We start from the raw sequence: 27661 nt of genomic DNA, 5'->3' as shown, positions 1-27661 counted from the left end.
GTCAACACAGCAGAGGCACTGGATATCAAGGAATTAATGGCTTTTTTTTCCAGATTTAGATGATGCTAAAAGGTTGCTTTCTGCCAAAACTGTGAAATGCAAATGTTAATTGTGTATCACATCCAAAGATTCATCAAAAGAATAGGAACTGTTTTACATGTTCTATTGTTTTGTTTTTTTTTAAAAGGCATTACACTTTTGCATTGTAACAAAAGGAAAGCGCTTCACTCATTGAACTGTGACCATGAATCATTTCATGAACCTTTTGGTGTTCACACTTCACTCCCTGTCTCACAGGAGCGAGGTGAGAAAAAGGGATTTTATTATAGTTCAGAAACGAATGCAGAATCTTCCCTTTATTCTCTGAAACGGAAATCCCTTGCAGAAGACATGCTCAGGCCCTAAGACAGGAATTCACAGAATCTGTAACCTGGTACCTGGTAAAAAAGCAAGTCTCACAGATGTACAGCTTGTATTGTTACCAAGAGGAGCCACACTCCACTAGACTCTCACAGTAGATCTCTGGTCATCAGTCCTGCTGTCAGTCAAAATGTCAGTAAGCTTAATTCATTTACCTATGTCATGTTGTACATACCTATGAACACACACACAACCGAAGAAGGCTCCACAGCCAAATGGTTTTTATTTTCTGCTCTTTTCAGCAGGGAATAAACCCTTTACTTGTTCCTTTGCAGTCTTTGCATGCTGACGCAGCTCCCTACCTGAACTACTATAACTATGTATGTACCTTTACATTAAAATGGTCAGTGCACCTGCTTTAAGAAAAGCTTTCTGCATGTTATTGGTAACTTGGTGAGGCCATTATGCTGGTCCCCATGACTGATAAATAGAGGAATAGAGGAATAGAACAGGAATAAATCATCAACCATCCTTCTTATTGTAACAACATTGTGCTGTGAGAGTCCTTGTTCGAATCAGACTCAAAGGCACGTTCTGTCCAGGTGGGCTAAGCTCTGCAAGAGCCCTGGACTTGCGACTTATTATTTAATTAGCTTTTGTTATCTTGTCCATTTTCTTACCTCTTTATCCAGTACAGGGGCAGGAGGGAGCCAGCAATGGGCACAAGGGCAAAATACTCCCAGACTGGACACCAGTTCATCACAGGACACACACAGACAAGCTCACACTTACCCCTGATGATGAAACTATTCATCAATAACTGGCTCAATTTACTCAGAAGCCAGTTAACCTGCCAGTATATCCTTGGACTGTGGGAGGTTGCCCACACAAACATGGGGAGGACATACAAGCTCCATACAGACAGCACCCCAGGAACTGTACCCAGGGTCCCAGTGCCGCAAGGCAGCAATAGTAACCACTGCACCAACAAGCCATCCGTTTCCATTGTAGTGATTCGGTAATTCAGATGCCATTTACTGTGGAATTAAGCTAAAAAGGTCTCTTCTATGTTAGCGATGCCTTGATTAGAACGAGGAAATTGGCTCCCAGTTACTTGCGAGCACGTTAAGAGATGGACATTACGTCCTGGTCAGGATCTGTGTCTCTTTAACCGGAGGCAGCTTTTCCCTTTGCCTTGTATAAACTGGTTTACTGGTAAGCTTTTAGGGGCTGAATGCTGGAGTTTCTTTGGTTTGTAGAAGGCAGAATACCTGTAAATACCTGTTAACAGTAGTGAAACCTTACGTATCGGTCCTTTATGTTTTGTTAATAAATATTGTCCTGTCCAAGCTGAGCGCCTGGTCATTACTCTATCATCAAACAGCGTTGGAAAACACAGTGACACAGGTGCCAAGGGGCATTCAGGGGTGGAAAGCCACTGTCAGGAACCAATTCTTATGTGATTGTTATCCACCAACCCCCCCTTAACCCACTTCAACATATTGTGGAGCGCCACACAAAGACAGCCCTCTGCCTGTGTGATTGCAGCAGCTCGTCTTGCCTTAGTGGGCAGTATGGAGTGTCTGTTGCGAATGTGGACACTGGCTGTCTGTTGGTTGCTGAAGAGGTTTTGTATTAGGGTGTCAATGTGTACAAGTGCAATTCCATTTTCTCTGTTACACTACATGTGCCGTTATGTTTGGGTGACATTTCTACATCGGAGTAATGGATTGGAATAGAATTCATCCTGGACAGCTCTCGGCAGCTAAGGAACGATAATTCCCTACGTGAACACGTGGCCGACCTCCGGTCCCGCATCTCGTCCGCGTAACCCGCGTTCATTTGTGACGGTTTTCTTACCACTGAGGAAATGTCTACAGAACGTCTTCTCATCGTTTGCAGCTGGGAGAGTTGGTTTATTCTGCTCTGGAAACGATTAAGAATAACACGAGTGCATAAAAAAAAACTTTCTTGTGGAGAAAAGTTAAAAACTTGTACTTCCTGTTCTTTATTATTTGTTTCTCACTTTGGTCTTCAGAACTTCAGATTCTGATATCATATACAATAACATAGCAGAAACTTACAGGTGCTGTGAAATAGTCGTTTACAGTAAATATACACATTTCCTTAGTGGTAATAACTGGCGATATGCACTGTCTAAATATTCTTTGAGTGATGACAAAGTCCTTACATATTTACCTGCAAACAAAATGCCCCCTGAACTGGCTCTCTCCAATACAGTCCTCTTTTCTGTGACCACTACCGAGAAAGCATTCAAGAACACTCATCACAGTGCTTAACAAGATTTAATGTACATTTATTCTTAACATGTGGAACATATAGTATAAAGATTTTATACTGAATAAATGATATTTGTTGAGCCAGAGGAAAAAGGAGGAATTTACATCAAATCTGTTCTGCTTTTGTTGTCTGAACTACATTATCAGAAATACAAATATGCTGATTTGTTTCACTGAAAAAAAATCTTTGAAGTCTGTTCTTATTCTTTCCTTTATAACCATTTGTTGTAACCACCAAGACCTAATCACTTCCACATCTGCTTAAAGGAAGCAATTATTGTGATCAGCTGTTCTCCTTAGAACAGAGCAACTTTTTACATACAGGAACTTTTACCCTCAGTAGAAGATATGACCCGAATAACAAAATATTTATAATAATAACATTAATAATAATTATAATAATTAAAAACTACCATCACTTTGTAGTTACCACATCTTTGAGAAAGAAAATAACGTACTAACCAAAAATACAAAGAAAAAAATATGAGGGTATGTTCAATGTACAACTTCTATATACATGTCAGCCCACAGGCAATATAGAAAATAAAATAAACATAATACAAGTATTAAAGAAGCTGTTGTTTTGTGGAAGGTTTAGGTTTATCAAGGTGTTGCTATTACAGTGCTAAAGTGGAAGGAAATCAGATTTTACCTCACCGTTTAAACGAGTTTTTTGCTGATTAGCTAATGCAACACTGTCCCCCGGTGGTCAAACTCATGTATTGCATGATATAAAAAAATATTCCCATCTCTTAGTCTCTCTCCCCCAGCCTCCAAGCCTATTTCAAACCACATTCTATTGCACGATTCATTCAGAGATGGACACATTTCATCATCCTCAGTAAAATCAGTGACTGTTTTCATCGAGTGGCACGAGAACGTCGTTGTACGACGTTTTCCAGAATTTAAATAAGTCCATGAATCCACTTCCCAAAAACCCAAAGAAAAGAGAGAAATCGGTATGAACAGAGTCAGAAAAACTCTTGAGCCGTTAAAAAGAGCAAGGGAAGAAAGAAACACCTTCTCCAAAAAAAATGAGACATCAGCTTTGGTTAACACAAAACAAAATAAAAAATATTTAAAACACGTGAAATGGCAAGTATTAAATATTTGTATTAAAATTATTTTTTCTTTTTCTCCAAATTCCAAAAGGAAATAATGAATAGGGCAAGAGAGCGGGGGGGTGGGCGCGGGGGGGGGGAGGAGGGAGAGAAAAAAAACCAAGAACAAAAAAAAGACTTTTTTTTCTTTTTTTTTTCCTTATTTAAATAAAAATAGAAAACCGCCGCTCATTCTGCAAACCCCAGCCCCCCCTCCCCACCTCCCCCCCCTCGTCTCGCGTCTACGTCGGCCCCGCCCCGCCTCCTGTCATAACTGGCCAATGTGAAAGAGTACTTCGCAGATGACAGCAGCCACCGCCGAGTTCAGCACGGAGGAGATGGAGATGTCGAGCAGCCGGCCCTCGAAGAGCACGAACTCCGAGCGGTTCTCCTCCACCCGGGCCATGGCCAGCAGGGCCTTGGCCGCCCGGCACATCATGTTGACGCTGGGGGGCTCCATGGGCGGGGGGGCCAGGTGGTGGAGGCCGTGCTGGCTCTGCTGGTACTGGGCCACGGTCACCCCGTCCTCCAGGAAGCCGATCAGGTTGCCGACGCTGCCCTTCTGGACCGCGATGGCCCGCGCCGCCAGGGTGTCGCCCTGCGCCAGGTTGGACAGGACGGCCACCGCCATCTCCCGGTACACCTGGACCTTGCGCTCGCCGACGTACCTCAGCAGCGTGGCGTAGAGCTTCTCCTGCCGGCTGAAGGGCGGCGTGGCCAGCAGGAGGTCCACGTTGCCGTCCTGGATGCTCAGCTTGCACAGGGTCTCCAGCACCAGTCTCTGGGGGGTGAGGCCGGAGCTCGGCCCCGCAAGGGGGAAGGGGTCCTGGGCCTCCGCCGACGGGCACACCATCCAGTGCAGGAGGCCGTCCAGGATGGGCAGGCAGATGCTCTCCGGGTAGACGGACAGGTCCAGCTGGCCGGCGATGTTGGCCAGCGTGACGAGGGTGTTCTCCCGGAGGGCGGACAGGCAGTCCCACCACCACTCGTCCTTGCTGCAGGCCAGGCCCCGGTCCTGCTCCTCCTCTTTCTCGTAGGTCTGGGGCGCCCTCTTCCTCTCGGGGTGCTCGTGCCGCAGCAGGACCAGCTTGCCCAGGATGAGCACGAGCCCCGGGTGCCGGGACATCTCGGCGTCGTTGCCCGGCACGAAGGAGAGGCTGCGCACGATGTTGGACACGCACACGCAGCGCCTGGTCAGCGAGTCCTGCCAGCTGGCTACAGTGGACAGGGGAGCCTCGTCCAGAGTCCTGGGCTCGTCCTCCAGGAGTCTGATGTTACAGTGGCTCTTGGCGTGGTGGATCCTGAAGGGGAAGGTGCCGGCGCGCGCCGGGAACGGATCGTCTTCCGGGAGGGCCCCAGCCCGGGTGCAGAGCACGTCGTCGATGGTGGCCATGATGCGCTTCTCCGGCTCTTCCGGCGCGCCGCCCTCCTCCGTTTCGGCCCGCCCCCGCGTCCTGGGCTCGGGGCGCGAGCTCTGCGGGCAGCCGGGGCGCCCCCTCTGCGCGGACAGCTCCATCTTGCTCTCGAAGTGGGTCTGGATGTGCTCGGTGGAGTCCCCGCCGCCGACCCGCCAGTGCAGCAGGCCGCTGTGGAACTCCTGGGCCTGGCCCAGCTGGTCGGAGCGGTCCACCACGAAGTCGTCCTCCCTCTTCACCACCTTCACCGGCAGCCTGTCGAACCTGCTGGCCTGCTTCGGCTTCTCCTCCTCTTCCCCCTCGGGGGCACCCCGGCCCTCCTGGGGCCCCGCGCTCGCCTCCTTCTCCGCCACCTCGGGCCGCGGCGCCTCCGGCGGCTCGGGCCCCTCCTCCTCCTCCTCCTCCTCGCACAGCGCCTCCTCCTGGTCCCCCTCCGCCTGCGCCCCCTCGTCCTCCGACTCGCTGGAGGGGAGGTCCTCCTTTTTGCTGGGCGGCGGCTCGAGGAGAGTCTTTTGGCCGACAGAGCCGACTTCGTACTCCTTTAAGATGCCGAAGATTTCGATCAAGCACCTCCGGAAGTATTCCACTATGAGTTCTAGGAATCCAGGCAACTGAAAGGAGAAAAGGTCTTTTCATTCATCTTTTCACACAACATGACAAATTAAGGTGAGCAAGACAACCGACTCATATTCAGACTTTTAATAAGGTATACAGGAACCCACCAACCTAAATGTAAAACAAGAATGTCATAAATCATCATCTTAAAACAACAACAAAAAAAACATTTATGAACAGTACTGCCCATGGTACAAATCAAAAACGTGGAAGACCAAACTTTAACAAAAATAACAGTTGGGCAATCTAATTTTTGTAGTAAATACACTGGAAAGACTTTTTTTTAAATGAAAGACGCCAGTCTATAAGACCTACTGACAGCTGTTCAATGCCTAAAGTAATTCAAGTTTACATTGAGAACTAGCAGTCTTCTCAGAAGGTGGAATGCACTTTGGATTTTCATTTCTGTCATGTTTTAAAAATTACTAACCAGATCAGATGTGGGATAATTCATCTTATCACAAATGCAAACACATAATTCTCACGAGGCAAGCAGTAAGCAAATTTCACAGCTCTACCGGGAGCCCGATCAGAGTGGGCTGGCGATACGTGAAATTTGCACAAGCAGCCCAATCTTTCCTCATAATCAGGCTGTATGTATATTTATATATTTATTTTCAAGGGAGAAAAGATTTCGTTTCAACACACTGTGTCGGCTATGGAATTTCTTACTTCCAACAAATTCATTCAGTTACTTTGAAGTCCCTAATATACTGTATTTGTCTTGGTTTTGCATCGTTGGTGTCAGCGGTGAAAATAAAAGCCCTGCAGTTTGGCAGGGCTGAACCAGATAGGCACTACTGCGCCTCCTGAGGTATATTTGAGCACCCTGGACTTTCAGGCAGTTTCACTGAGGCAGTAGAGACCACCTCCCATCAACAGGAAGCACAGGGGCTTCTGGGTTATGTCTCATCCGTGCTTTACTGTAACTTGCCGGTTATCAAACTGGGGTGAGCACATCCTCCCCCAATGAGGTGTGGTGGACGGGGAGGAGTGGGTTTTGAAAAAAAATGCACGTAGGGAGAAGAAGGGTTTTGGGGATTGAATGGATCATCCCATGCACAAAAACCTCCAACATTCTCTTTCAGATCGCCACTGAAACCTTCCAAGCTTTTAAACACGCACCCACTCCTTCTTGGCGAAACTTACTACTTTGTTCGTAACAACAGCCTTAAGACTCTCCTTAAGAATAACGTGTGGTCTGTTATTCTTTCTGAAAGGGTCCTAACACTTCATTTTATGGTTGACTCTCATCTCCCAAAACCATTTCTTCAGTACGAAGTATATATAACCGTTTCTTTGATATGAACCAAAACTGGACACGTAAACTGCTGTATGTCTGCAAATATCTCTCATTTCTCCCTGAATAGAAGTGAAGAACCCAGTGGTCTCTCCCTCACGTTGTGCTGCGGCTGAAGCATTTGTAAAGACACCTCCTGCACTTGATCATCAGGGTGTTACGGATATTTCAGCAGCTGCAGCCACGCAAACACAGCTTTGTCCTGGTTTTTCTCCTCTGCAGCACCTAATCGATCAGACTGGCTCAATTGTGAACAAATTCCTATTTTCAGACAGTGAGAATCGGAGCAACTGCTTAATATCTTCTTTCAAAACCAAATACTTGAGAACCAGTGGCGTTCAGTGAGAGAACAACACTGCTCAGATAGGTGATGCATTTCCTGGCATATTCATTTCCTTGGCTGCAGCTGCAGCGAAGCTTCGATTTTGCTCTCGGTTCAGAAGTGACCCAAAAGTGAGATGTGACGAGCTTACCAGCAAAATTCAGCCCACACGGGGCTCTGCTGAGATTGACCTCCAATGTCTACAAACCTATTTGGCAAATTACTGGCTGTTTGCATTGTGACAATCCATACATCTAAGCACAATGAGTGTGCTATAAACAGCGCTCAATTGAGGTAATTAGTTCTCACCTTTTCTTTCCACATCCATTAAATCAAACTCTCACAGGTGCATGGTTGTTACCATGTGCTTCACGCTGTCACCTTAAAGTTCGGTTAAGACACTCCTTTAAAGCGCCAATCTTTTGTTCCTCAACCTCCCGCTGTTCTAGTCTGGGGGAGTGTTCAGCTTCAGGCAACCGAGACTCACAACATGGGGGAGAATCATAAGAACTTCATTTTTAGCGTAACGTGAAGATTTGCCATTGGATATCAATTTGACCAATGTAAGGTACTGTGTTGGTTGCCATTGGATATTTGGCAGGGGGGCACACTGGGACTGCGAGTGTCCGTTGGTGAAGCAGCACGTTGCCCTGGTAACGGGGGAGGCAGATGGACAGGCAGTACCCAGAATTCCCTGAGGAAACATTTGGTCCTGGATCTTCTGTTTTGTTTCGGGATTAGCCCTCCTTGTGCTAGAAGAAGGCTTAATAACTTCACGCCCCTATTTTCCATTATAAACTCATCCTCCCCAGAGTCTGGGCCCGAGCTCTGGATTGATACATTCAATTTACTGTGAAAGCAGGAAGCACATGGGATTAAAGGTTCCAGATTCACTCAGATAAGAACGATTTTTTTCTGCTTTTATTTCTCCTGCTACGACTACGGACTGGAAGAGACTGCATCTGAACTCTTTTAAATCATTACAGATCACCAAAAACGTCACTAAAGGAAAGGAAGGAAAGGAAAACAATGTTTTTGTAACACGATTATTTTTTCTGTATTTACACTCTGTATGGTTCACTGTTAAGACTAATATTTTATGTGGCTTACCTTCCGTATCGTTTTTCTGCTGTAAAGCAACTTTGGACAAAAAATTTGACTGTTAAAACGTCGGACACACATTTTCATGTAGTTAATCGTTAATGGTGTCAGTACCTTGGGTGAGGGGGATTTGTACTTTAAAAGGAGGGTGCAGAAAGAAAGGTTTGAGAAAACCTGCTGTAATTAAATCGAAAGACTGAAATCAGTTCAATCAAATAACTGCACATTGATGGTGGTAGAGGGGAGTCCCCATTACCTGTAAAGCGCTTTGAGTGGAGTGTCCAGAAAAGCGCTATATAAGTGTAAGCAATTATTATAATTATTATTATAAATAAACCGACAGCCTTTTCTCCTCAAGTCTTTGAACTCAGGAATTAAAGCAAAAAGCTGAACCCCGGCAGATGGTTCACAGATAAGGGCTTATTACTGTTATACAGTACAGCAAGGGGTCTCTGCCCTTGCCGCTCGTACCTGTGAGAGGTTAAAAGAGGCGACTGTGCAGTCGTCGTACAAGAGGATGTTGATGGTGTCCAGAGCCCAGGTGCTCTCAGCCAGGAGGCCAGACTTCAGAGACATCATGACCCTCCAAGCCTCTGGAGTCCCTGACAGGGAGGAGAGGAACAAGGCAGAGGGGCGTCAGTCCACAATCGGAGTTGTTTTTCTCTGCGGCTGCATTTTCGATGTGAACTGATTCTGTTTGTGCATTAAACCACAGTACCAGCAGCTGCTTGAACGTTACAACCTCAACCGTACATGTCCGAGACTCAGGAGCGTGCAGAACCTGAACCTATAGTGGTCAGTGCCAGATTTCCCATGAGGCACTGCAGGCAAAGAGCCTAGGAGGAGGGAAACACTAGTGCCTAACGAAAAACGAGCTAAAACAACACGCATGCGATCAACTCTAGGGGCTCCAAATCACTCATCATACTCTCTCTAGTGGCTGTTCTAGAAACGAGAAGTATGGAAGTGATGGTCGCTCGACTCGCTCCATCAGTCAAGTGGTTTAGCATGAGAATAGTTTACAGTGCATCATGTCAATCGACGCCATTCAATTGGCGTTTACCCCTCTTTTTTCATGTTTTGGAGTGAAAGTGCCTTGGGCCTACGAACACCAAAATCCAATCCCGGATGTGGCTGTCCTTCTTGAGTCGCTGTGGAGTAGCAAGCAGAACTAGCTCTGTGTATTCAACACAACAAGACCTCTGGATCAGCAACTGATGCACGATTACCAGTGAAGGAAAAGAAGAGTCTGTTTAACAGTTAATAGCTAAAGAATCTTAGGATCTCATCCAGTTTCCTGAAAGAAGTCAGGATACGGGCTTCAAGATCATTGTGTCATATCCTATTCTGTACCCCCACAGCCTTTTGGGTGAAGATGACCACCTGTGCTCTTCGATGCTCTTCCACATAGATTCCTATCGAGAGCTCAGGTTTGTCAGGACCAGAAATATAAATATACATATCCAGAAGTCTTCTTTTTCCAGGACTACAGGACCAAGTTTTAAAAATAATGAAATTTATCAGACAACAAAGTTGCACAGAATATTTGGGAATACCACAAGTCATCAAAAACAGACAATTTTTAGCTTTCGGTAATACCTAATTCCTGGTACAGAGCTGATAATAAATGCATTTTATATATTGGATTATTGTTGTATCACTTGCTTCCTAAACATGGACATTTGGAGACATTAGATAAATATAAGTATTTGTGAACTGTTCTGGACTTCAAGTTAAAATTTTGAGGCAAATGTTGGTTCTATTTTTAGAAAAGTGCCACAGCGTTTATTTTTCTTAAGGGAGCTTAAACATTTTAAGGTTGATCATTCATTGGTGATCATATCTGATCAGTCTGTGACTGAATCTGCTTTAACTTCTGCTGGCGTGGGAATCTAAACCTGTGGATTAAGAACGACCTGGGCTTGTTCAGACTCTCTCAGGAAGTCATTGGATCTGATCATTTGGCCCTAATCCGCGACGACGAGTTATACGAGGGCTTGCGTAAAGCATGTTCAATCCCAGAAAACCCTTCACAGGGTCCAGTCACTCCCCTCAGAGCGCGGGTACAGATTTCCCATTGTGCACAGTGTGTGAACATCGTGTACTGCTGCCTGTGGTTTGTCTTTCCACGGCCTGCTGTCGTCAGACAAATAGCCCCTTGGGGATGATAAACTTTTCACAACTTGACAGTCGGGAAGGAGACGTCCCCTCTCTTGAACCGGATTTGAATCAGCAACGAGTAGGTCTCTATACACCTGGAGAGCACCCCTGAGCACAGGTGACGGCTCCGCTGTGTTCACTCACTTCACCCCGAGCGGTTCGGTGCTCCCAAGCGGCGCTTACCATTGTCCTTTGAGGTAATCTTGCGTCTGGGCTTCAGAACGGGCTGCGTGGCTTCCACTGTTCCCGGGGGGAAGGCGATTTCTCGGCGTACTATCGGAGGGGGCTGACTGGGGGGTCCGCTGACCTGCGTGGCTGGGAGGGGTGGTCCCACTTTCTTCATGGCAGGCAGAAAGGGCGTCTTGTTGGGGGACATGCGGGCCTCCATGGAGCGCTGGAAGGCCCCCGGACTGGGGGCCCGGGGCATGTGGTTGTGCATGGCGGGGGATGTCTGGTAGGAGGACGGGGGCGGCCGGGTGGTCATGGGGGGCAGCGAGCTGGAGGAGGGGGGCAGGAAGGAGGACTGCCGCTGGCCGACGTGGCCCGGCCACTGGCCGTCAGGGTTCAGCCTCGGCTCGGGGGCCATGAGGTCGTCCCCCCTGCCCAGGGCGGGGTAGGGAGGGACCTGAGAGGAGCCCCCCGGGGCTTGCCTGCCAGGGTAGGGGTAGGGCAGGTCAGTCCGCGAGGGCCACACGTTGGGCTGGGGCCCTTCAGCCGGGCCGGAGGAGGAAGACTGCTGGAGGGGGCCGCTCAGCATCTGGGAGGACATGCCATGCTGCTGGGCGGGCTGGGGGGGCGTGTGCCCCGAAGTCTGCATCCGGTCGCGGCTGTAGGGGTAGGGGTACTGGCTCTGCAGGGGCCGCCGCTCGGGCCCCGAGTAGCCGCTGCCGTACTGCCCGTACACGTCCTGCTGCTGGCCGCCATACGGCACGTTGTAGACGTCACCTTCGTGGCGCTTGGCTGCAGGGCCGTACATGCCTTCCATGGGACGCTTGTAAGCCTGGGGGAAAGAGGAGCCACAGTGAGGGCAGGCCACAGGGATTTCAGGTTTGTACCTGTACCTCTGTAGGAAATATCTCTGGTTCGGGCCCTCGATGAAAACCGGGAGCCAGTGGGACCGCGAATACGTGTAACGCCTGGTGGAGAGGGTCTTTGTGAACTTATGTGCTGAAGCTGCAGTATTTTATAAGGGGGACATACAGAACTGAACTGTACTGGAATGGGAGAATGCTGGACACAAGGGCTACCATGTAATTCTATACTGTGTCACACAGGACAGTGTGCTATTCAATTGGGAGTAAAAGAAGTGGACTTTGACAGGGAAGAGGAAGACGATCCTGGAAAGCACAGGGAAGCATGATGGATAACAGACAAATATTTAGGGACCGTTCTAGGTTTAATCGCTTGGGGGAAAAATACACAGAGCGTCTCTGTGTGTGTCGCTCCCATGCGCATGAAATAAATCCGTCTTTTAAGCTTCTGAGACGGGCTCCTGACTCCCGTCTTCTGAGGGGCAGCGGAAACATCTCTCCTCGACAACCTGGGCCCGACGGGCGGAAGAAAAACAAGGAGGGTGCCCCCTTCACCTGCTGCTGAGGGAACATCCCCTGCTGGTGCGCGCCGTAGGGCATCTGCGCCGCAGGAGGGCCCTGCCCGGGGTACTGCTGCCCGTAGGGCTCGTGCCTGTGGAGAAGCACAGACAGCACAGGCCCTCAGCACCGGCCGGCCCCCAGGGGGCAGGAGCGCGGCTTGGCCGAGCCCAGCACAAACACACACATCACTCACGCCCGCCATTACAGGCCACTCAATCTCCAGCGGCCGCTGAACAAACGATAACACATTTGCCGTATATAAAGACGACTACTTTTTATGAAGAAGCTTCAGACGGAGTGCATCTCTTCAGGACTGCACGTCTTATATCTGGAAATCTCAGGGTTTCTTTTCTGCTGCCAGAGTATGGCTCCTTTGCTTCAGGAAAGGCTAAAGCAACCCTTTAGAGGCTAGTGGCTCTTGCATCCCCACGAGTGATGGCGTATCAACGTTTGGCATCAAGCAGAAGCTGTGTTTTACTTCCGCTTAAACAGCGGAGTCGTCGCTGCTTTCAACACCAACACAACTCTCGGGGAAGAGGTAGTGTAGTGAAGTCTGTTTCAGGTACTGTACAGGTTTCGGGTGCTGTTATAAAACACTGACACTCGGCATCACCACTGACGAACCAACATGGCAACATGCCAGCCTGGGTGCCTAACCTTTGCTGTGAAGGATATCGGTTGGGCGAGTACATGCTGGGATCGTTGTTAGACGGCACCATGTTACTCTGATTCCCAGGAGGTCCCATACTGCCCTCAGGACCAATCCCATGCTCAGGTCTGAGAGGAACAAAACATACAAAGAAGAAACTCCATTGAACACTCCACAAACGCACAGATATAATACTTCATCATTACTGAAGCAGCTACTTCGTTTTTCTTTACGGCTACAGAGTACCCTGTCCGACAATACTAAATCGCACATACTGTCTTTAAGTGTCTTTAATTTTCTGGACAGGCATATTCATGCCTTTTCACAGAGATCTCTCCTCTTTTTGTCTAATTGACCATTTGTGCGCGTCTTAGAGGACAAGCCCCAACGGTCATGAAATGTCAAATACACCACAGGAAAAAGAGAAAATGTTTACACCTCCCCTTCTCATCTGCCAACTTTGAACAGAACAGGGTTTTTTTTCCATTTGCTAGTAATGAGAACAGAAGAACAGAAAAGATGGTACAAATCAGGAGACAAATCAGCCCATTTAACCTGTGTGTATTTTGGGGTGAATTGATCCAATCATCTCATCCAGCCTTTTCTTGGATGAAGCCCAAGTATCAGTATTCCTCAACATGGCTGGGTAACTTGTTCCACACTCCCACAACCCTTTGGGTAAAGAACTGTCTCCTGTTCCCTGTTTTAAAAATACTTCTGTGTAGTTCCCACTCGTGTCCTCTGGATTTTGGTTCATACGTCACTCTGAAGAAGTCCTCTATGTTGACTCTGTCGGTGCCTTTGAGCATTTTGAATACTTGCGAAAGGCTCCCTCGCAGTCTCCTCCGCTCGAGATGAAACGCAACAGCACTAGAGCTCACCTCCTCTCGTACCCGGGGCCGTAGGGATACTGCTGGCGATGGCTCATCCCCAGTCCGGACATGGAGCCTGAGGGGGTGCGGCTGTACATGTCTGGCATGCCACTGTTGGGCAGCTGTCCGGGCATAAAGGGTTCACTGCTTCCTGGCACTGGGAAGAAATACCACAGGCTTTGGTCAAACACACACGCAGTGTCCTCCAAGACGGAGCTTAACATTGGTCATTTCTTTATGTCCTTCCATCCTCTAGACACTGCACCCAACTCGGGGTCCCGGGACCCTGTCTTGATCCCGGAGCCCAGCAAGCAAGGGGCACAAGGCAGGCACAAACGGGTACTGGATGGGAAGGCAGTTCATCTCAGGGCACACACAGACAAAAACATACACCAGGAGCCTATCCAGGAAGCACAGAATGCAAGATGGGACTACATCCAGCACGGGACTGCAGTCCGTCTAAGGACACACACATCTAAATGCACAAAGGCGCACAAGGACAACTATCTGTGGGAGGTGGGAGGAAACCAGAGCACCTGGAGAAAACCTACGCAGACCTCTAGAGAACATGCAGACCCCACACGGAAGGCATCCCTGTCCAGAATCAAACCCAGGGCCCATGAGGAAGCCCCCACACACGGTCACACCACCCGTGAGAGATGAATAAATATTACACCCCCACTGCCTTTACCCTGCCTTTCCCAGAGCCCCACCCCTTCGCTCCCCTTCACACGTCGCCATCCACTGTCACAAGATTCAAGGGCCACTCTCACGGTCTGCAGGGACCACATTTAAAGAGCTTGATGCCATTTTCTAAAATTGATATGAACTAACAAAAATAAATGCTTTTGTGATAAGAATATCAGATAGCACTTTATTTGAATGTTGCTGCAAAATGGCTTCATAATCTCTTCCTAACTGCGAGACACCACATTATTATCACATGCATAATGCAGTTCTAGTGCTTGAGACGATGCATAGTACCAATTGCTAGAAACGATGGTGAAATAAATGTCATGCCACTTATGCACACTTTATGTTATTGGCACACGTCTCCATAAAGCATTATATACATGTGCTTGTAACGTTGTGTGTATCATCTGTGAAGAGATCATGAAGCCATTATGCAGCAACATTCAAATAAATAAAGTGTTACACACTATTTAATAATGAAATATGCACATATGGATACACACATCTGCCTACATACAGTACACATACAAACCAAGCGAAAGCAAAGAACTAAATCCATAACTTGTAGGATTAGCAGCAGTAACAATAATACAATTACACAAATGAATAAGGACCCAAACAATTTTCAACAATGAAGATACACGTCAGACAAGACAAGAGTGTGTGGATGTGGATTATTTTAAGGAGTTACAGTGATCTGTCTGTATTCTCTTCTTGGAACAAGTCCAGATGCTAGGAACTGATTTGATCCTATACTGTAGGATCACAGTGAGTCTCTCCCATGACACACGTTGAGTGACAGGCCGGATCTGATTTTCCAGTGGAGAAAGCAGAAGAGGACTGGTGGTCGTAATGGTGGGAGACAACCAATAAGCAGATGTCTGTGGAGGGAATGTCACAGCCCTAGATTTACTCATTTGTATTTTCTAATGCCTTTGTGCAAAAAGGCTTGCACTTGCCCAGATGTGTACAGCTGGGTATTTCAGTGGAGCAACGCAGCGTGCAAGGGTTCAACAGCAGTGTCTCGCCTGAGATTCGGACCCGCAACCCTCCGGTTACGGGTCCAGAACCCTGACCACTGTGCTGCCCAGATGTCCTAAAGCGCAGAGGTACCGAGCTGTCAGAACGGGAGGTGTGACAGCCAGCTGCCGCCTTCTGAAGCATGGACAATCAGAGCGCAGTGTCTCGCTGGGTCGTGATGTCCACGCGTCAGGTGGAGTGGCTCACACTTCCCTCCACACCTGGATGGGCAGGCAATGGCAGAACACACGACACAGCCGCGGGGCTCACATTACGCACACTGTCGGAGAAACAGTGCCACTCTCCGGGAGCCTTGTGGCGTCTTCCCCGTGTGGTGGACACTACTCAGTATTTTATAATGGGTCAGATGGAACTTTCAATTGCATAACAGAGAGATTATATTGGCCTAGACCGATATTGGCATCTCTGTCCCACTCTTCTTCTGGAAGCCACATTTCCTCCTCCAGGCTGAAGAGTAATTGTATAGCCCTAAAATATATGATTAGTTCTTGTTAGGTTAGTAATTGTCATGAGATCTTCAACCAGAGGAGACAGTGCGTGCCCCTTTACTCCACAGGAACGACTGTAAGAGAGACTACAGTATGTCACAGCCTTTTACCATAGGCTCAGGGTACCTCTTATTACAGTTAGAAACAGTTTTACCTCCCATGAATGTATTTTTTGTTCAGTGTTTCTTTTTTACAGCTTTTTATAGGCACAGATGTGTTTTGAAAACATTCATTTCTAAAACAATGGGAATACAGTAAATACCCTTCCCACCTCCACCCCATTGGGTCTCCAATAAAAAATAAAACTGTCATTACTTCATGTATGTCGTATGGGCTCGTGCAGTAGTTGTACGGGCCAGGAAGCACAACGCAATTGTAGACAAATTACCGCAAAATATTATAGCCCAAAACTGCTGCCTCCACCAGATGGCAGCATCATCTCGATCACTAGCAGGCTCCCGACTCAGATGCCTCCTCGACTCACATGGCTCTATGGTTACTGTGACTCATCTCTCCGGACAAACTGTTCCTTCTCTTCCCTAACTTTGGAAAACCCACAGAAAACCACAGTTTCTCTCCGTCAGAATCATCTGTTCAGAATGAGAGAAAGCCAGGCACTCCAATAAGAGACTGATGTTAAAATTGTATTTTATTAATGACATCAAAAGCAGATCAACCATACTAAAACCTCACCATAAATAAAGAGGCCCACTGTGTGGTTTTCAGTAATAAGATGATGCGCTGTCTGTTCTTGGTTCTAAATGCCTAAAAGCAACGATCATCTCATGAGTTTATAACTGAGGACTGGCAGGTCTGAACGTCTTACAGCATCTGCGGAGCAGGATAAGGCTCAAGCCCTTTACAGTCAGCACCAGCTGCCCCACGAGCCAGACAGACTTGCCTTTCCTCATGCCGCCGAAAGGGTCCTTGTTGGCCTCAAACTGCATCCTCATCATCACCTCCGGCATGTTCATGCCCTGCTGGAACGGGGCGCCGGGCGCCATGGAGTTCTGCTTCTGGAAGGCAGGGTCGCCGATGTCCGAGAAGAGGTCTTGCACGCTCACTCCGCTGTTCCTAGGCAAACACAAAGGCAAGGCCGCGCCGTCAGGCCTCAGTCTCGAGTCTCGGGACGGCCTCGGCCACTCAAAGGAGAAACTGGACCGTCCGGCACCTTCTCCCCCTTCTCTTCATCTCCGCCCTGCATTTGAAAGATTCGGGTCCTCTACGCCGCTGAGCTGTTCGGACAAATGTCTCTTTCTGGACAGCTAATTTTGTTTTTTCAGACAAAGAACTGAATGTTGTCAGAACGAAACAATGGTATCAAACGGCGACCAAAAAATATTTCTGGGATGCGCTCGAAACAGAGGAAGCATCCGGGGAGGGTTTTCTTTCTCTCTCCACTTTCACCCCTTGAGCTTTCTAAGTCCTGCCTCAACGCGGCCGTCGGGTGTGACAGTCTCTCCCGGCACACAGCCAAGATGGCAGTTTTAGGAACGGGCCACAAGACCACCAATGCAGCACATCAGGTATCAAATAAATGCTTTGCGCAAAGACGACTGTTTTCCATTTCTAAACGAGGTATACAGAACAACCAAGCCGCTGCTGCTGCTGTGGCTATTTGTCTGTTTTCCCTCACCTGGTTTTCTGTTCCAAATGGGGGGAGAAAAAGCTACTGAGTTTTGGAACAGCCTAGCCAATCCATATTAATCTCCAGAAAGGGTTACAATGTTAAGTACCTTTGGACTTAAATGCTCTTGCTGTTGAACAACTATCAATGTGCCTAAACTGGGATACACTCACGTCACATGTCCGTGCCAATAAAAGATGACGGGAGCAAATTTAGAAAACATGGCCATCTCACTGCTGTAGAACAGCTCCCCGACTATCCTCTCCCCAGAGGTGAAAGCTTGGGGTTGGGTATTGTCCCGGGCGTGCGCTGCTGCAAGCATGGTTACAGTTTCACTTGTCCACCATGGTCAGCAGAGGGTGGACCGCAGCCGGACGAGTTACCTGCCGCCCTGCAGGGACGTCATGGGCGCGTGAGGCGTGGAGGCCGGTGTGGGGGGCTTCAGATCCCCCGGCATCTCCGCCACGGAGCTGCTGCTGCTCGACTGGGGGGTCTGGGGGCCTTGCAGAGACCCCGAGTTGGCTAGGAGGGAAGAGAGACGCAGGGCTTGACGGGAGCTGAAACGCAGGGGATCTTCCGAGGTCCTGCCTGGCGCCGAAGCCAGGCCAAAGCAGAACAGTGCCGCTAATATCAATCTTCATGAACACAAGGCTCTCGGTCCCTATAGCCATTTTGGAATTTAGTATTTAAGTGACCCAAGGATCGCTTCTAGACAATTTTGAAAAGAACCCAGGGAATCGGCTTCGACAACATGGCTGGCCAGCTCGTTCCGCACTACACAACAAACTCCCGGAGTATTCCTTCCCCCTTCAGCACTCTGGGGATTGCTGCTTCTGAAACCAACTCATTTCCTACAAACGTCACCTCGACAGACCACGTCTGCACCTTGGAGAGAGTGTCTGTGAGAAAGACAAGGCAGCGGCTCTGAGGAGAGATCTGGGTCTTTCAGGCGCGGGAGGACAATTTGGAGACATGTTGCAAAAATTCAAGGACCCCGGTGGTCCCCAGATTTCCTCATCTGAAATCAGAGACCTTAAAAAACATCTAAGAATATGAAGGAGAGCCTGTTTTTCTTAACATTTCTGAATAATGGAGCCCATAATTGTAGAAGGCAGAGAGCCTAAGGCGTGAAACCTCCGAATACTTAGAAAGAACAAGCACTGGGGGAGCAACATAATGGAATCATGAAACTTTCAACAGCCACCAGAGACGTTTCAGCAGCTATTGAAGCTTGTTTTTTAATTTCATTCTCTAAACTTCCTTAAGAGAGCTCATTTAAGAAACTAAGCTGGAGGGCACTTCCAGGTCTAGAAAAAATACGCATAGGAATCATTTACTAAACTACTGTACCTCCTTACACTGACTACAGACACGCTGCATGAAAAGCACAAACTGGTGTTGGAAATAATCCAGAAATGGATTTTGCAAAGGTTTTTGCACAACACCTTAAAGACCGGCAAAACAAAGCAGAGCCTAATCACATTCCACAGTATCCGATACTGACTGTATGGCTCACTGAAAGCGGAGTTTAAAGAAATGTGCTTCTGTGAATCATAGCATGGAACAAACTTTGGAGCCATGTGGTTGAAGCTGACACCCTGGCTGCTTTCAAGAAACAGCTGAATGAGATTCTTGCAACAGTCAGCAAGAATTTAAAAGGGAGCCATTGTTGCAAGAGGTTTAAACACTGTGTTTTGGCCTATACATATATTGTATTATTGTTGGCACATCTTGGAGCCTAATGTATGTACACTACACAGTACATTTAGCACAGCCATATTAATTCTATTTGGAAGCATAACAAATGCCATGGCCGTAGCGTTATTTAAAAACCCATAATTACAATACAATAAAAATCCAAAAAGCCTTTTATGTTCTATGAATGAAAACAGAGTAAAATAGTTCTCGTCTAGTAACTGGAAAGGATTTGAGCTGCTTGGCAAAAGCACATTATTAATAACACAAACTTGCATTCATCCAGCTGTTTTTCCTAAGCACCCACCTGGGGAACACAAAGCTGCCCCAGTGCACAGCGGACGAGCTGGAGAAGTGACCAATTGCTTCACTTGTTGAAGGTTAAAGGGGGCACTCTGGGAAGGCCACAATGGATCAGCCAGGAGAGGAATTTAGCCAGGACACTAAGCTTAACACCCCTACGGTGCAACGGGATCTTTGCCGAGCAAATCGCTGAACGGAACAAGTTTGTTTTAACATTTCACCCAAAGATGGGAGTTTCCCTGAAGCTGTCACCTCCAGTCCTGGAGCTCAGAGGTCTCCCGGATGAGATCAGCCTACAAGGTGACAACCCTGCTGCCCAAAGGCTTTATGTGAAGAGAACAGACAGGTACTGTAGAATAACGAGTGCAATAATATCTGTGTTAGTTCACCAGCCTGGATGGGAACAATGAGCGATATTAAACACTACCTCGGCAGTTCACGTCATTTCCTAAACCTCCCTGGGCTGTGTAGTTACACCCTAGATTAAAATATGTAAATATCGCATACTAATATTTATACTGAGTTTAAATGATTTAAAATGGCCCTTCTGTTAGAGAGCCAGAGCCGATTGAAGTCAGTCTCATAACAGGCTCGGGATTCTCTTTCAAGGATATCCCCAACTCCACTGCCAGGAGCTACACGTGTCAACTCGAAAGTAAACAATAAAAAGGTTACTGGAGGTTAAGTGCATTCACATACTTCAAACTACACACACAGTCAGACGCCACCGCGGGAAGAACATTTACACAGCGTGAACTCAAGTGCCCTCAACTCTACATTTAAAAAAAAAAAAAGCTGCCGCGCTGGTCCGCTGTGAATGGAGGTCGAATGGAGGTCACTTGTGTTTATATCCCAGACTCCTCCCCCATTAATCTTCCTCTGGGGATTCCCCCTCCTGGCTACATGACAGCTCTCTGTGACATCATCACCTGTCAGCTATAAATAGCCCTCCAGGCAGCCACCTGCGAGTGGAGATGGATGGGTTGTGGGATACAGACAGGCTGATTAGGCAGACAGGCCTGCGCTGTGAGGATACCGCCTCGCTTCCCCTGCTCATCATTTGAGCGCGCGTCTCGCACGAGGCGGGGGGCCTGCTGACCGCGCGCGGCCTCCCCCCCCGGCCTTTGCCGTCAGGGCAGCTCTCAGAAAAAAATGAAAGGGGTATTTTTCCTCTCCCACTTCACAACGGAGCACTTGCGCAGGCAAAGCAGGTGGGCAGCTCCTTCAAGCCCTTTGAAAAGAAACAAACCACGCCAGCTGGGTGTGACAGCAAACACTGATCGTGTCTCCAGCATCAGACCTGGTCCATGGCGTGGCTGCATGCCCTCTGTACCACCAGCACGGTGTTTCCGATCAACAGGAACCTGCAGCAGCTCCTGGAGTTAACATGGTTTCACATAAATAGCCTTTCGTCCGTTTCTTGTAGAGCTTTTCTTGCTTTCTTAAAATAATCTTGAAATGCCTTAGAAAAACTAGCAGGCTCAGAGCAAACTGCGAAGGGACACTGTTGAACTGAAGGTACAACCATACGTACAGGAACTGCTTCCACGATTTTAGGGGATCACGTCAAAAAGGAACAAACTAACAACATTTCAGTGCTGAAGATAATTGGTTCTGTATGAAAATCGAAGGTAATCGAATTCTATGTCACGGCTGCAGTCTGGACTCAAAATCCACCACACAACAAAAGGGAGCCAAAAATTTCATTTGCAGAATTTAATTCCAGAATTCCAACATTGTTGTGCATAATGTTGTACACATCTAAAAGACACTTTGGGACGAAAAGATCCAGGAAATGGATGTCATGTTCTTACCGTTATTATCGTGTATACACAATTTATGCACCATAATGTGAATAATTCTGGCTGATGGTTTTATCCAAAGAAACTGACAATGGTATCCAGAGATCTGGATGAAGTACCTTTCTTTTACAAGCTGCCTCTCACTCGGGATTTGAGCCTTAACCTTTCAGTAACACGTCCGGAGCTCCTTCTTAAGACCTTAACACCTTCACTCCTACAAAACACGTTCACAAACGGCCCGATCACAAAGCACGGCCAGAATTCACTGGGTTCCGTGGTTCCGCAGTGCAAAACATTCCCGGTTCCGCTCCGAGTCTTCCTCTGGCAGCTGTGCTCCTGCTCCATTCAGATTACTGTCGTCATTACGCACTCCTGCTGCTAGCTTGTCCTACCTTTTGCGAGGGCTTGGGTTAATCAAATGAGTGCTTCTACAGAGGCGTGGTTTTGTCTTCTTAGTCTGTGGAAATTTGATTTTCTATTTATGGGGCATTGTGTACGATGGGGCACATCACATCTCCTGAGAAACAACGAGTTTTTCCTACACAATTTGACGGCAGTGGAGCTGTGGGGGGGGGGGGGGATCCTATATATGTCACGGTCAGAAATAAACAAGGCGCACGTCCGCTTCATCGGCGATTAAACGCATTTCCTTGCTTCTGATGAATGTCGCGTCAAACGTTCTAGACGCCACCAGTCTTTGAGGTGGTTTTGCGTCAGCCACGGGAGCCATACTGTGCCCTTGTTTCCAGCTGCCTCTCTGCCACGTCACACAACGCGCTCCTGCTCTGCCTCCTGCGTCTACAACCTGGGGCCCCCGGCACACTTGGGCCTGCTGGGGCCTACTAATGGGGCCAGGAGCCCTGGCTCGGGGCCTGTTGTGAAAATCCCCATCACCAGGGAGATTACACGCCTTTCTGGGAGCAGAGACGCAACAATAGCAACTTAGCTTGACGGGTTCCAGCTGCAACACCCAGGCAATGTCACAGTCTTACCTCGCAGGAAAGAGAAGGCGGTGGAACGAAATTCCTGAAACTGTACACTGCTTAATCCCGTAACAGACCCTTTGTACGGAACAGTGGCAAAATATTTGTAATGTTCCTGGTAAATCAGCAAAAGAGAACATTGCACAGGAACGCTGTGCTTTTCCCGCCCAAACGTAAATCTCGCAGCTGCGTGCTGAAGGTTGGGCTTCACAGCTCCACAGCCATGTAGTCGGCGTTGATGCCCTGTTTTCTTTCAAACCTAATAGCAACCAGGTGAGCTCAATGGGCCGAAACGAATGTTCTCATGAGGTCTGCTATCTTTGTATTTATTTTAAGTGTCATAGCAAGTCTGTTTCAATAGAAAAAAGTCTCCATATCCGTGTTGTACCTCTGTAAGTCAAACTCTGCTAGACCAAGAATCTTAACGGTTATTAAGAAATCATTATGTTACACGTGCGGCCTATTCAGACTTATAAAGCTTACACACCCAGAAGCAGGCAAAACAAGGCAGCACATATTAGAACTGAACTCCACTGGCAATGGTACAGCAACCTTTTTTTTCACGTATCCCAAAATCCCAAATAAACAATAGAAAACAAAAAAAATCAAACAGCAAATGACATCTTAATCGCACACATTTAAAGTGCCAAGTTAGAAATTCTCAGAATCCTAGACAGAAATGAGCTGAGGACTACACAGTAGCTAGAGCTAAACCCTTTCTTCTGACACACTGGTAGAGCGTTAATGCTATATAGGTACACTGAAGCCACAAAGCTCTGAATCAGCACGTCTTTGGTATTTTTTTCTTATCTGTAATAACACACGTCAAACACAAACCACTAATGAGGCACACTCCAGAGCAGGTCAGGAGTCACAGTGACGGCAGGACCAGGGAGAGAGTGTTTGTGTGTTGCGAGTTGTGTCTGTAACAGGGACTCTGGTGTGCTACTCGGAACCGAAACGTCATTTTTCACCGTGGGAGAGGCGCAATACCACTACGCACCAGGAGATGGCGGCTGGATCTTGGCTTGTTTCTTGTTGTCTCCCATGGCGAAGATTTCAGGAGGGGGCTCCTCTCCGCGCTCCACTTTACATTCAAAGGCAAACAGATACTGGATGTACTGTTTCTTCAGGGAGCTGGCTGAGCTGCTGGAGGTCCCAACATTGAGATTGGTGGACAGCTCACGCCACTTCTTGTTTTTATTCACCTGCCATGGGTAAAACACACACACAATCCTGATCATACGGGCACTTTCAAACACGCAGGATGTAATAATATTAATAATTGCTTACACTTATATTGTGCTTTTCTGGACACTTTACAGGTAAGGGGACTCCCCTTCACCACCACCAGTGTGCAGCCCCACCTGGATGATGCGACGGCAGCCATAGTGCACCAGTACACTCACCACACACCAGCTCTCAGTGGGGAGGAGAGCAGAGTGACGAAGCCAGTTCAGAGATGGGGATTATTAGGAGGCCATGATTGGTAAGGGCCAATGGGAAATTTGGCCAGGACGCCAGGGGTAGGCACAGACCTTTTGGTTTTATTCATTAGTTTATCTCTTTTGCTTACTACCTCATCTACGTAGTTCCACGGTGCATTGACAGCAATTCTGGGGTTTATTAACTATCATCACAACTCCCCACAATAGTAAAATGTGTCAAGTACAGATTTTCCAATGTGAAACAGCCAACGTGCCTCGGTACAAGCAGTATAAAATGCCATTTTTAAAAGCCGGGGGAGCTGCTTGAGTGAGCTTTTTCTTGCGCTACATGGCCTGATCAGTTAGCTTGATTTTACGACATTACCCTTGGTACACTTCAAGTGCTGTCAATGGCAAAGGCCAAGCCAGGTCAGCACTGGTCCCCTACATGACTAGGGGTCAGCAGAACATCAGGACACCACCTGGGGGTCACTGAGGGCCCGTGCAGAACGGGCTTCATCCCTCTGCTCTCCTCCCCACTGAGAGCTGGTGTGTGGTGAGAGTACTGGTGCACTATGGTTGCCGTCGCATCATCCAGGTGGGGGCTGCACACTGGTGGTGGTGGAGGGGAGTCCCCATCACCTGTAAAGCGCTTTGAGTGGAGTATCCAGAAAGGCGCTATATAAGTACTATTATTTTCAGGGCTCACCTGGGCGAGCCCCCCAATGTCCTTGACAGACATGTAGAGCCTGCAGAGGTCCAGGGGCTTCTTGCCCACGGCAGGCAGGTTGGGCACGGGTGTGCCCCGTTCCTCCATGAAGGACAGGTAGCGGTCCACCCACATCTTGCGCTCGGGCTCGTTGCCCATCTCGTACAGCTTGGTGATCTTCTCGCTCGTCACGGTGGAAGAGCTGGACTTCTGCCGGAAGACAGCGCAGTGAAAAGGGGAGGTAGGCGAGGCCAGCGGCCAGCGGCCAGCAGCTCTGGCCAAGAGCTACTGGAATACTGGCAGAAATGAAGGTTACTAGTTCTTTGCATTCCCCCCGCTATTCAGCGTAAATTCGGAAGGACTACGCCTCAGAAAGGCATTTTAGCACAATTATTCCTAGGCTGGTAGAACAGCAGCTCTTCCCTTTGGTGCGAAGGTAAAGTTTCTTCACTGAGGAAAATTCAGGTCCTAACAGGAACTACCATGAGGCCTGCCTCAAACATTAACAGAGCGGCCCCAGGCCCCTAGTCAGACAAATTTTGATATATCTGCATACCACAGTATCTGTACCAACACACTCACTCCACTGGATTAAATGGCATACATTTTACTACAAACATATTTGCGACTACCTCACAGAATCAATCAGTTGGGCAAGCTAACTTAGAGGGTTTTAAAGGCAACTGACTGGAACTGGTTTGTCGAGAAATATTTTTGATGTACTGTAGGTAAGGGATTTACCAAAAAACAGCCGATAAACGTAAACAAATGAGTCAAAAAAGTTTTTTTATCTTGTTTTTCAGTCTACATCAGGTCAAGAATAATGTGAGTGGACCAACGGCCTGAAGCAAGATATAGTTTTAAACCAACAAGAGAGACCTGCTAAACTGTGAGATAGGCTGTAGTTCTAGTGAAGGAAACAGGCTCATCAATTTACTTAGTGATTACCAAATGTGTTCACGGTTTTAAGACGTCACTGAATGTTAAAATGAGGTATTCTCAACATTATTCTTTAAACTGAATGATCAGTTAACTACACAGCATGCCATTTTCTCCATTGAAGACACAAATAACAGCCACATACAGTTCAATACAGATGTCAACATGAACAGGAAGGACTTTCTCATTAACACACGTGAGCATATTTGCAAGTCCGCTAAAGTATTTTGCCCAGGTCCTCATTATTCAACGGTTGCCTTCTCAGATTACAGCGGCAGCTTTGTTCTCTGATCAGAAAGGTACTGGAATTCAGTGCTGGAAGTCCTAAGAGATTGTTTCTTCTGAGGATATTGTACTTTCTAGTGCACTTGTGCTACTCCCATTTCAATGTCTAAAACATCACAGTTAGATTATGCATAATTACAAAGAACCCAACGCAGCATTAATACAATACTCTCCAGGTGGAGCATCACTGAAATTGCACTTTCACTTCAAAGGTTTCAAAGGGGTTAGTCTGCAGCATAGGAAAGATCTCATTTTCAAACCAGAAGGAAAAAAAAAACAGATATCTGATCTATCCAACTGCATAAGAACATAATAACTGTTACAAATAGCAGGAGGACATACTCCCACAATCGTTTGTGTGAAGAAGTGCCTCCTGTTCTTGGTTTGAAATGCACTTTTTAACGTAGTTCCCACTTGTGCCCCTTGGTCTGTGTTTCACTGTTCATTCTGGAGAGATCCGTTGGGTTGTAGTGAGTGGAAACTGGATACAAGTACATAATTATCACCCCCCCTTCTGAGGAACCTCCAACTGGTATACATGTCCCCATTTACTCTGCAACACGACCAAGCATACGGAACATCAAAAGAAATTCACCACTCACAATGGCAACAACTTCACCCTCAAATTCACCCACAGAGAGTGACCCAGGCCTTTCTGAAGCAGGTGCCAGTGAGGTCCCAGAGAAAGGACACTGCGCCATCAGGTTCATCACAACCAGTGGAGATCTGTTGTGACAAGACTCCCAGACCACCACTCTGGGACCCCCCTCCACCAACCACCAACTGGTCTGTATAATACAATTAGCGTATCGACATCTGCACCGCGCCTGCTGACCTCCATTAGGCCAATCGACGCAAAACCTTGATTCACGGGTGACCACAAATTGACTGCAGGACCGGCGAGACCACCTGAGCTGTAGCCCCAGCATACTGAGGGCAAAGGCACCGCACTCCCGCTAAATGGGGGGAAGCGCTCTTAATTGCGCTCGCATATCATCCTTTCTGCGTTTGCCTTCCTTGATTCTCACCGGGCTTGACACTCAACGGGACTGAATCTGTGCGGCCATTTGTTTTTTCCCCTGCCTGCGGCTGTCTTAATGAGAAAGTCTTTGGCACACTGGACAGAACACCTGAGTTATAATAAGAATAAATAAAAATAATAATAATTTAAAAAAAGAAAAAAAAAACAAGTCACAGACAAGCAAGCTACAAAAATATCAAGAAGTAAAGAAGGTGAGCCACTTACAGGGCTTGATGGAGTCTTTGGCCAGGCGGGGCTGCTAATGCTATCACTGTCATCTCCCTGATAAGAGGAGAGACTAGCAGGGCTGGGGGACAGGGGGGAAGGGACTGGCAGGGTCCCGGGAGTGGGAGGCTGGGAAATACACTGAGAGCTGTAGCTATCCTGTGATGGAGAATATAAAAGAACAGGACCAGCGAGGGACACAGGTTGATCATCGTTAGCGGCGGTTAAAAAATAAATAAAAATATTCACGAATAAAATCTCCACGTCGACAGCAAAACCTGCCCTCCAAAGACCTCCGCGTGGCGGGGCGGACTCTCAGTTTTCGCTAGAGCCTGATTTTTTTTTGAAAAAAGTATCGAACCCTCTGCTTGGCACGCGGAGACTCTCGCGTACGGAGCGCGCCGAGTCACGCGGCGAGACGCCCAGGCAGGTGGCGCAATTAATTTGCTCCTGCTGATTCGGAAGAGCAGGAGGCTATTCGGCCCGTTTCTCCAGGGAGAAGCCCCGGACTTCTGGCTCCGCTGGTCTTTCAAGCAGGTTTGACTGTCTTGCATCTCTAAATTACACGAACTGCTGTTATTCGTAAGGAAAGTGGAAAAAATGAACAAAAACAAACAAAAAAAACTGGGAGTGCTGC

At 47.7% G+C, this 27661-nt stretch overlaps 1 protein-coding gene across 5 annotated transcripts in view; it reads right to left on the bottom strand.

Moving 5' to 3' along the window:
- Positions 1-2344: 2344 nt before the first annotated feature.
- Positions 2345-27661, bottom strand: part of arid1b (AT-rich interactive domain 1B) — a 237294-nt gene continuing 211977 nt past the window's right edge. For 4 of the 5 annotated variants that reach the window (XM_069197114.1, XM_069197131.1, XM_069197118.1 and 1 more), the window contains 11 exons: positions 27025-27183; positions 24555-24764; positions 23422-23626; positions 18019-18157; positions 16910-17082; positions 13796-13943; positions 12923-13042; positions 12260-12356; positions 10857-11673; positions 8985-9115; positions 2345-5786 (listed from right to left, as the gene is read on the bottom strand). In XM_069197114.1, the coding sequence (XP_069053215.1) occupies positions 4029-5786; positions 8985-9115; positions 10857-11673; positions 12260-12356; positions 12923-13042; positions 13796-13943; positions 16910-17082; positions 18019-18157; positions 23422-23626; positions 24555-24764; positions 27025-27183 (3957 nt within the window). In that variant the 3' untranslated portion in view covers positions 2345-4028. The remainder of the gene's footprint in view (positions 5787-8984; positions 9116-10856; positions 11674-12259; positions 12357-12922; positions 13043-13795; positions 13944-16909; positions 17083-18018; positions 18158-23421; positions 23627-24554; positions 24765-27024; positions 27184-27661) is intronic. The other variant, XM_069197127.1, reaches the window with a different exon arrangement.

This window comes from Lepisosteus oculatus, chromosome 2 (assembly GCF_040954835.1).
Source record: "Lepisosteus oculatus isolate fLepOcu1 chromosome 2, fLepOcu1.hap2, whole genome shotgun sequence".
NCBI lineage: Eukaryota > Metazoa > Chordata > Actinopteri > Semionotiformes > Lepisosteidae > Lepisosteus > Lepisosteus oculatus.
Note: the sequence above shows the minus strand (reverse complement) of the source record. Positions and strands in the feature narration are given on the sequence as shown.